The following is an 11,470-nucleotide window of genomic DNA, read 5'->3' on the forward strand; positions in this document are numbered from 1 at the left end:
GGCGATGGTTTCACTTATCATGTTTTATTTTTTAATTTAAGAAGATCGTGTAAAAGAGAATTTTCGAGATTCTTCAGGTGTAATTCCGAAGTAAACAAACAAAAAAGAACAAATTTTGTTTGTGGTTACGTATATTGTATATACGGCCACGGAAAGTTCTTTTCGTGCGATATCGAAAAATCTAGTCATTCGTGGAATAGCTTTGAATTAGCTCTAAATAACAAAAATTCTGAAATTTTAAAAATTCATCTAGGGTAATGCGCCTATTTTCACCCTAACCATGTGAAGCCGGTGATTAGAGCAGCGTTAGCCATCTTTGTTTAACGCATTGGAATCTTTGGTTTCCAGCTTTGCTGGTGGCAATTCATACGCATTGCAGCAATTATATTCCGAGTAATTAATGAAATACTAATACGACTAAAATAGGCACTTAACTCTAATATCTATCGCTTACAACGTACACGAAACAGAATGTAATGCTACCTAACCCCATTGGAAATGTATTACGCAGTACTTGAAGTGCACAACTAGAGACAGCGCTATATGTCTAATACAAAAGGAGAAAAAAGATTCCGCCAACTAGCCCCAGACTCCCCTAAATATTATCAAAAGATAAGAATATCCATATTCTAACAGCTGCATTCACCCAAAGTTTTTAAAACATTCTTCTTTCCAGCCAAAACTGCACAAAATGCTACTTTCGGTACGATAAATAATCACTAAAGACTATTTTTTTTTTCGTTCAGGTGCCCAACGCCGCTTTTAGGCGGGCAAAGTGTTTTACCAAAAAAGCTAAACTTCCGAATTATTCCATTAAACTAATTCATATCTACAGTAAAATGCCACTAACAGGCTACTTAAAAATATTTTTTTAGTTATTAAAATTTCCAAAAATAGTTAAAATTTGTTTAATGAAGATTACTAAGTACTAAACACAAAGTAGTTTTTTTCCAGGTTTTCATCAAATTTTCAACTTTGAGCTTCAATTGCCTTTAACAGAAAGCTACGAATATTCAAACAATGTGTGTGTATGATAGGTGTAAGCGTTGGGAAGAAATAGTAGAGCGGATGACAACATACAATCATGTTTTAGTAGTTTTATTTAGATTTTTAAAGAGACCGCCTAGAGGCGGTTTTGGGAACTAGAGGGTTAAATCCCTTCCGCACAGATTACATTATTGATATATTATTGATATATATATATATATATATGAAAATAATTTTGGTACTAAGAACAAGAGGATAGTTGGTAGAGCGGAACGAGTATTATCAATTTGAGACAAGTCGTTCACTTAGAGTACCTGCCGAAAACAATAGAAAAGTTAACGTAATCTTGGGAGTACTCGTAGTTAGCAAATTCTTTGTATAATCTGTGAAGCGTCTGTAAATACTATGATCTGTGATAGGTTAATTTTTAAAATAGTTTTTGTATTTTTTGCTGAATGACATTATGTCTAAGAATGCGAAAATTTCTTGAGAGTGCTACAAGACAACGGACCGTTTACAAACCACGTAGACAATGTTCCGGCATTTTATAACCCACCCCCACTCGTAGACTTAAGTGGTCATTTCCCAACAAAAAGTCTTTAAATAAGTTCCAATACTACATTTTTCTAATTCCTGAGGCAATATAATGCGTATTTTGTAGCATTTATTTTATAATTCCAATTATTTGCCAACTGAGTTGATATAGGATCCTTAATTGTTGCAGCCTGCATGAAAAAATCTAAGCTTGAACAACGTTTTTGAATTTTGATATTTTACATATAAAATACCTTGTTCAGAAGAGGTTAATTTTTGGTTGAATGGGTATAAAAAACCTGTTTAATCCACCTAGTGGTGCAATTGTGCTTTTCTCATTTGTCCACACTACGATTCCATAGCTGGTTATGTTCAGTACAATGGTGAAAATGTAGATTACATATTCAGTACGATTTGCACATAGTAGGGGAACATGGGGAGACTTGGCCAGGTTTTCATCTAAACCTGCATAAATCTCCAAAAAAGTTTTCAATCCTTCCAAAGTCGTTCAGATGTTATGTGCAAAGGTATTGTGCATGTTCATGATTTTTTTGCAGAATTTTTAGTTTACTTTTTCAAAAGTTATAAAAGTGTTTCTGTGATTGTTTTTTTGGGGTCAAGTCTCCCCACTGCGAAGAGACTTGACCAAGAGAATTTTGAAAAATCAGAACAAAAAATAATAACGTAAAACATACTGTAATCCTTTTTCTTCATATTGTCGAGATCCTTAGGTAGCAGTAAAAACATAAAAGGGTTGCATTTCATAAATTTCGACTGTTTTAATGCATTTCCTTTTAAGGATTAACTGTACTGCTTACATTGCATGTTCACACGTCACGGAATCAGCCCCATTAATGCTAACTTTGTTTACTAGTACTAAAAGATATAGACTGATGTTTGACGTAGGATTTTTTTGTGACGTGATTATCAACAACAGTAGTTACCACAGCACAGTAAATGTCAGAAAATTATTATCTTTCTTCAGCTTATTGTCACTTGGTCAAGTCTCCCCAACACTAGTTATTGCTTTTAATGTCGTGAAAATTTTAGTAATAACTATTTCAATGTTCAGTTTTATGTATAATTATTTCACTAGTTCATAAAGAATATAATAATGTATGAGTGCTTCAAAAGCAATTATTAGTTGAGTAGAAATGTGCATACAAAGTTTGATAAAAAATTACATCATTTAACGCCAATTTATTAATCACGGAATATTTTTTTTAAGGAAAGGATTTTCCATTCCAAACTTTTAAAATTACCTTAAGGGACCGAAACAAGTATAAAAATATTTTTGAATTTTTTTTAAGAACCTAATAGAACACGTCACAGTCAATAATAGAATTCTGCGCTTGGTCAAGTCTCCCCATGTTCCCCTACATACAATGGATCGACAGCCACGATTTTAAGATACTATGTGTCGCCACTGAAACATCGCTAGAAACCAGCGGCGGATCAAGGAGGAAGATCCGTTAAGAAATTTTAAACTAGTTGTAATTTTAAAGTAGCAGCCCTTTACTGCATAATCCTACCTAAGCCTATACAAGCCATAAAAAAATTGGCCGAGATTAGGTTGACGATTTTTAGAGCGATTGCATAACCTTTCTATATGAGAAAATTATATGGGAATTTGCTGTGTGGTCTCACTCATCAATCCGTAATTCCGGAACCAGAAGTCCAATTAACAAAAAATTCAATAGCAGCTGATGGGAAACTTGTACTTTTCATTTGAGACTAAGTTTGTGCGAATTGGTCCAGTCATCTCTGAGAAGCAGAAGTGACATTTTTTCCACATACACACATCCATACACACACAGATATTTTCCGATCTCGACGAACTGAGTCGAATGGCATACGACATTCGGCCCTTCGGGCCGGGATTAAGTAGAGGGTTTTAGAGCGATTGCCTAACCTTTCTATACGAGAAAGGCAAAACAAACAAATCTGTGTTGTCGAAATTATGAGTGGCATGAGAAGATCCTAGAAACTCCATTGCATCCTAAAAAGCGACTGTGTGTTTTTATTCAAAAATGATATTGCTTGTTTTCAAATGTTGACGCAAAAGGGTTGGAACACCTTTAGTTTTAACAAGCTGGATTAATATGTCACACGTACATTGCAACTATCGATTTATGTAAACCATATTGAAAAACCTGTTTTAATCGACCTAGCGGTGCAATTGTGCCTTTCTCAATCATGAACACTAGAATTTTTGCCTTGTTTATAATCATTAAAAGCTTTCAAATGTACATATTACATTTTTAATATACATGACATTAACATATATACAAGAAACGAAATCATTATTCGAGTTCTAAAATTTTTTAAAAGTAAGAACAGCTACGCTAATAGTAAATTGAAAAAAATCCGGGATGAATTTTGATAGACATTTACGGGGGCGCAACACCTTTCATTTGAGACTAAGTTTGGTTGAATCGGGCTAGCCATCTCCGAGAAACCGATGTGACTGTTATTCTGAATATAGATACTCCCGCCGGGGCTTCCGGAACCGATGATGGTGGCCAATATGACCAAAGAGACTTTGAATGGCTGTTGGGGACCTAATACTACAAATCGAAGTAGTTGTGGTTACATTTTGGAAAAAAATTCACCTTTATACATTCATTGCAGAATTTATTAAAATCGATAATTTCTGCGTGATCGTACTAATCACTCTGTAATTACGGAACCGGAAGTCGGATCCATTAGAAATTCAATGGCAGCCTATGGGAACGTTATACCTTTCATTTGAGACTAAGTTTGTCAAAATCGGTTCAGCCATCTCTGAGAAAAATGAGTGACATTTTTGGTCACATACACACACAGACGCGTATACCAACAACATACACACGCACGAATATTTGCCGAGCTCGACGAACTGAATCGAATGGTATATGTCACTCGGCCTTCCGGGCCTCCGTTAAAAAGTCGGTTTTCAGAGCAATTGCATTCTATTGAGAAAGGCAAAAAGGATAATGTAGAACCGCCTGCTCTTGCGCTTTGATGTCATTTGAATTTATGAGGTTATGTAAGTTTCTCATCTACGTCGACAAACCTTAAATAACTGTAGGGCTAGATGCCATCATTGAATCCGATACTCACATTCTCCAATCGTTCTCGAGAAAGAGACTAAAAAGGTGAACTAGGGAAAGTTTGGTTCATTAGAATGTCATTTGTGATGATTCAGGAGATAATTAAAACTGAAATAATGAAAAAAATGGTAATCACATCCACATAATAATCCAAATTGAAAAAAAACGCTGTAACCACCCTATGTAAATAAATGTGTTACTAAGGAGAAAAATATTACAGCAATCAAATACTCCTCAGATCCTATTTATTTGTAAAAATATCAAAGTAGCGATTTTTTTCAATTTATAGTCTCGTGGTTCACTAGTGGAACATATGTGTACCACTAGTGGCGTTATTTCCAATTTGAGTTCTTATTCCTATCCATTGATATTCATAAGATGCGCAAGTATAAATACATTTGATTTACCGTTAAAACAGCTAAAATTTTAGTGGAAATTGTTTATTTTTATAGTATCTTGTAATAATATTTTCCTGTGCTTCTCAAGTTATAATTTCGGAAAAACACCGGTCTTACGCAAATATGTCGATGGTCTGATAGTAGCCCTTCCAAAGGACAAGATTGACGATACTCTAGACATTTTCAATGCATACAACCCTCATATACAATTCACAAAAGAGGAAGAACACGAAAACCAGCTCCCGTTCTTAGATTCAACCGTTATAAACAATCTTGACCAATCCCTAAAAACACAATGGTACTCGAAACCAATCGCTTCTTGAAGATTACTGAACTATTTCTCTTTTCACCCGATGCACAGAAAAATAAACGTCGTTTCAAATTTCATTAAACGAGTCACGACGCTCACCACCAACCAAACGTTAGTGGAAAAAACAGATAATATTCCGCCATCTCCGTCAAAACGATTACCCAGCATCACTCATTAATCGACTTCTTAGTCGAATTCACCGGAGTAATACTACGAAACATATCACACAACCAATTTCCCCGCAATCAACATCCGATAACATACTGGAAACACACCGATCAACCAGAACAGACGACATATGTTTTCGGTCTCTACCGTACATCCCGAATTTGACCAACACAATCACCTGCAACCTTAAAGCAGATTATCCAGATGTCAAAATTGCCTCCAGAACCACCAGAACCACCGCATCGATCCTAAGCAGTGTCAAAGATCCTGTTGATCCAGCCTTATGCTACAATGTGATCTACAGCATCCCGTGTGGGGGTTGCAACATGTCATACATTGGAATGACCAAAAATCACCTGAAAACGAGACTGACCGGACCTCAGTCCACCATAAACAAATGTAAAAAACTGACTGAAGCAGGGGCCACCAACACCGATATCGACATGGTCCAGCTTGGAGAAAAAACAGCCCTCATCAGTCACACCATACAGTACCAGCACGAGTTTGACTTATCCAAAACCAAAATCATTGATAAGTCCTATAGACCATCAACACTACCCGTGCTGGAGATGTGCCACTTCTCCAATACATCGAACACGGTAAACCACAGAACTGATGTAGACGGTATCAGTACCACGTACGCAGTAATCCTGCATACCATCAAAATCTCTAAAGCTTCCAAAACTCAAACTCAAACTAACACATAGTCCCATTAAAGCTCACTCTTTTTTGAAGTTCCCTTTTTAAAGTTCCCCTTTTATACTGACACTTTATACCCACAAAAGCACTACGGTTTGAAAGCGATCGTTGAGTAGTGAATAGTGGTAAATAGTGTACCCGTGAAAAATTGTGCCTAAACAAAATTTCTAGCACAGTAAGTCTCTTATATAACTATTTTCACCCATTTATAAACATTTTTAACTCCAAATAACTATACAACAGCACATGAAAAATTTAATTAGAACGTCCCAATGCTGGAAAAATGCGTCCCTAACAAAAGCGATTGACAGATAGTGAGTTCAAATCAACCATTGTGAAACTATTAAAAAACAGTATACTAAATAAACTACATTTACAGTTTTCCTTGAAAAAGGCCGCCAAAAACGGCCAAAACGTCGGATAATTCAAAACCAAGTCGTTTGATTTATATATACTCGGCATAGAAACCCAATCATTAAGCAGCTTTCATTTAAGTTTGGTTTAATCGGTCTAGCCATCTCCGAAAAACCGATGTAATTATTATTTTTGGATACTTCCGCCTGGGCTTCCGGATCCGTCGATGGTGGTCAATGTGGCCAAAGAGACTTTGAATGACTGTTAGTGACATAGAACTACAAATCCAAACAGTTGTGGTCACATTTTTGAAAAAAAATCTCACCTTTATACATTAATCGCAGTATCCGTTGAAATCGGGATTTTCTGCGTGATCGTACTCATCATCCTGTAGTTCAGAAACTAGAATGCCAATCCACACAAAATTTAATAGCAGGCGATGGCAACGTTGTACCTTCCATTTAAGACTAAGTTTGTGATAATCGGTTCAGAAAATTCCGAGAAACCGATGTGAACAAATTATAACAAGATTTTCTGTGTAACCGTACTCTTCAGCTCGTAACTCCAGAACCGGAAATCAGAATTAAATGAAATTCAATAGCAGCCGATGGGAGCCTTGTACCTTCCATTCGTGACTAAAATCGGTTCAGCCATCTCCGAGAAAATCGGTTCAGCCATCTCCGAGAAAATGATGTGGACATTTTGTTAATATATCCGCACATACACACACATGCATACACACATACATACACACAGACATTCTTCGATCTCGACGAACTGAGTCGAATGGTATATGACACTCGGGCCTCCGGGCCTCCGTTAGAAAGTCGGTTTTTGGAGCAATTGCATAACCTTTCTATATGAGAAAGGCAAAAAGATCTTTATTTGACTGATTTGCTATTATGGGCATGGCACATCTTTACAGTGTAGGATTTTTTTTATTTTTATACACATAATTTTAACTAAACTGGCAGCGGATTAAAGGGGGCAAGGTTTACACAGCGAAACAGAGATTGTTAGTCTATTCAGTCAAAGTTCATACAAAAATGAACAGCGTTTTTACATTTCTTATATTTTAAATTATTTTCAGCGGAAAAAGGATTTTCGACTTCGAAGTACTTCGAAAAATGAAAAAATCGATAAAAAGGGGAAAAAATCCTATGGTTACCTATAAAATTGTATGGAAAAATACAGTGCAAAATTTTAAAACGATTAGTCTTGTAGATTTTGAGTTATGATGTATACTTCAAAATAATTTTTTTTGAGAGCCTACGGAAGTTCACTGTAATTATCCAAATTTGTAATATTATGAAATTTTGATAAAATATTATTCAATTGTTGAATTTCTGTATAGACATTGAATGAATTTTCAAACACACTCTGGTGGTACAAAACTAAGTTAAAAGGTGCGTTTTTTACCGAATATCCTTACCACCACTCTCCCCCTCTTTCAAAGATTAAACACATAAATGAGAAGTGTAAAACTGCTTAGATGTTACCATGAAAAAAAATCTTAGCATTTTCGTTTTTGGAAGGACTTTTGATCTAGTGACCGCTGATTTTAACTTTATACTGCGGTATCAAACATCAAACAAGTAAATATTTACGAAAGTTGTTCAATTATCTTCAAACCTGTTGTTGTTGTTGCGGAAACTGTGGTAAGCTCTTTTGTGAATCGGGGAAAGTTAAGGTGAAGATATGTGGAAGCCAGCAACGCACGCTTGTTGCTAGGCACCGACGCGCTTGTTTACATGGAGAAAAAATGGAATTCGAAGTGAAAATTCAAACGCACAAATAAGAGTTTTCGGACATTTTCCTTCGGTAATCTGCGCATTGGCAGAAAATTTGGTTTAGTTTAGTTAGTAAACGATTAAAGTTTCGCGGGTGTTTTTTCAAAGGTGTGTGATCAAAGTGCATCTGAAAAAGTGTTCTGAAAATGAGAAGAAGAAAAATAGAAGTGTTTCGAAAAGAAACCCCAAGTGAAGAGGGATGATATTTTCGCACAAAATAAGCGCTATAGCTGGAATTCCGTCAAAAACTCGGGTTGATTGCATAGGAAAATGTTTTAGCTTCCTCAAGTAGCAGTTTCGTGGTACACCGGCAAGGTTAGTGTATTGAAAATTGTCGATTGACACACATTTTAATTTTACAGCAAATTGGTAAAGAGCACCAAGATAAAACTGACGAGGCAAGTCGCCTGTAATAAATACGGCGTTTTCGTGTCCAGGGTCCGATTCCGACTGAGCGGCCACTGGTAGGATAAAAAGGTCCCTCAGACCAAGAGCAGTGATAATAATCATGATTTTAAGGAAGGAATCCAGAATTTACCCTGCATATTCCGGAAGCAATAACAACTGATAGCGAACGAGTCAGCGAAGTTGATGTTGTAGGTTAGTTCGCCGCAACGAACGATTGATTAGTGAGGAATGATCTATCACCATTGAAGTCAGTGAAAACGTTTGGATCTAACATCTTTGTTGGAACACATTCAAAAAATTTCCAGCAGTTTGTCGTTCAGTAAAGGGTTGAGTTGACGGTGAACTTCTTTGTGGAAGGGCACGTTTCACATGAAGATCTGATGGTAGTAGACATATGCCAATCAATAGATATTTTTCTCATATTGTTTCAACTGAACACTATCTACATAGCCCAACCAATTCCTTTATAGTGCAATGAGTTGCAGTACAAATTTATTGTTAGATGATTGATTAAATTTTAATAAATAGTACCCCGAAGGCCGATGTAGTTTAGATTTTGAAAATTGAAAAACGGAAAAGAACTTTATCTTCTGATCATTCTTTGCTTGATAGCACCGTACCGTCAACATTAATTATGAAGACTTTTACAAATCACTTATACTCGAACAAATTGTTTTTTTTTATTCAAAGAATGTAATATTTAACAGACAGACGGTTTCAACGAACCTTATGCTTATTTCCCGTAAGCTATTCCATTTTGTCATATTAATAGGTCATTGTTAACATCACATCTTTCTGCGGCCAAGTGATCACTGCATAGCAAAACATTTTCACTAAATGATCAACGTGCACATTGAGATAAGCCTATTTTTAGCCGGATTATCCAGACAATCCTGTCGGTTCAATAGCATTTCCCTCGTATTCGTCTTTGAGTTTTCTCAGTTTCTACCCCTCAACCGCACACCCGACAATCCGTTGAAAAGAATCGGAGTTAATCCCGAACGCGTGCGAGCACTTACTACACCAACGACCGACGGCAGAGGGTGTCAAAACAATTCCCTTTAATCCCCTGACATTTAGTGTTTGCTAGGTAGGCTCAACGGTTCAACCACCGTCGGGGTCCGACCAGATGGAGGATATGTCCTCCGGTGAAGATGAAAAAATCGCACTCACCTGTCACCGATGAATTGTCCGACAACCGATTCGGTGGCGTGTGAGCAGGCGTGTGATGGTGATGGTGGTCACTAATAGGAGTCCCTGCTAATCCACCGTACAGGGCACTGAAATCCTCCGGTGTGCTGCTGCACTTTCGCTGGATCGGTTTGTCCGCCGAACCCTGACCGCCGCCGGGTGTTCGGTTGTCTTGCGATAATCCTAGTAAGCGATTCTCGTGGGATCCGATTCCCATGAGCCTATTGTCTTGCAGTGACATGAACTTGGTGTCCTGTGCATTGTGCTGCAGATTGCCGTGCGAAAGTGTATGATCATCTAGTAGGCCCTGCTGTAGACCAAGCAAACCGCCGACTAGATTCGGTCGTAGGTCATCCATCAGTTTGCCTTGTCCACTGGTGCCGCACGTGCTTCCGGTGAAGTTCAGCTGGCGGCTAAAGATCGCCGGAAAGATGTTGAACTGCTGCGAGTCCGGACTGGCCGGGCTTAGTCCGAGGGAAGACGAATGGGCTCCGGATGAGGCTGCACTTCCTGCACTAGTACCGCCACCACCAATACCAGCAGGGCCGGAATCGGCACAGCTGTTTTTGAAATCCAACTTGGAGCCGAGCGGGTTGTAGTGGACGCCCGTCGATGAATGCTCCCTATTCACCGGTGCACAACAATCCGACGGTAGATACAGCTTGAAGTCCGGTGTCTGTATAGCTAACAACAGGAGGGAACTAAATCCTAGTAGGGGGTCCTTCGATTTCGATCAAATCAAGCAGGTAAGTGTTAATCCATTTCGTTACAGCGGTAAAACTCAGTTAGGAACAACACCTGTTAAGTCACAATCACTTAAAACTTCAAACCGACGGTAAATATATTCTGGAATCCGATTCGCGCGATTCACTACTTTTCAGTCACGTTTTATCAAAAGCTTAACAATTTTCCCTTTCAGCATCGTCAAGGTTACCAACGGGACTCGCCACTGGTACTCCGGCTGATTGTAATCATCTGAGACATATCGAATTAATTTATGGAAATCTCAAGTAGATAATAGTATCACTTCAATTCAGTTACGTATATTTTTATCAGGACCTTCTTTTTGTGACACCTCACGTCTCGCCGTCCGACCGCGCCGTTCGTATGTGTGATTCTTTCGGAACCAGGACACTCCGGGCTGTGATAGTCAAGTTGTGTTCGGTTGGGTTCAGTGTAAAGTTGGACGAATTTCTCGAGAGGAATTTCCGCGACCGGGTCGTCGTAGCACGATGCAAGAGTCGATCGGACTGAAAATGAAATGCTAGAGAGTAACAAAATTAATATCATCTGATGCCGCCGCGCGATATTGCGGCTCGATCCGAAGGGATGCTGGTGGCTGCGACGGGCTTGGAAGGATATGTTTATCCTTCGCTTTCTCATCCGATCGCCGATTCATGGAGTGTGTTTACACTGTGGCTGGAAGCAGGAAAAGGAGCGAAAGAGATCACAGTAGGCCAGTGTGTTGGTTCAAGCGTGTGCGTGCGTAGCTAGAAAGGACGTTGCTGTTATCCTTTTTGCACCAGCAGGTTAGGGTGG

The 11,470-nt window shown here is 38.2% G+C and overlaps 1 protein-coding gene across 1 annotated transcript in view; it reads right to left on the minus strand.

Moving 5' to 3' along the window:
• The window catches only part of LOC131686004 (homeobox protein unc-42), a 136,697-nt gene extending 125,459 nt beyond the window's left edge, over positions 1–11,238 (minus strand). Inside the window, exon 1 of the mRNA XM_058970099.1 lies at positions 9,914–11,238. Coding sequence (XP_058826082.1) covers positions 9,914–10,289 — 376 coding nt within the window. The 5' untranslated portion in view covers positions 10,290–11,238. The remainder of the gene's footprint in view (positions 1–9,913) is intronic.
• Positions 11,239–11,470: the final 232 nt, after the last annotated feature.

The sequence above is a fragment of the Topomyia yanbarensis genome, chromosome 2 (genome assembly GCF_030247195.1).
Source record: "Topomyia yanbarensis strain Yona2022 chromosome 2, ASM3024719v1, whole genome shotgun sequence".
Taxonomy (NCBI): Eukaryota; Metazoa; Arthropoda; class Insecta; order Diptera; family Culicidae; genus Topomyia; species Topomyia yanbarensis.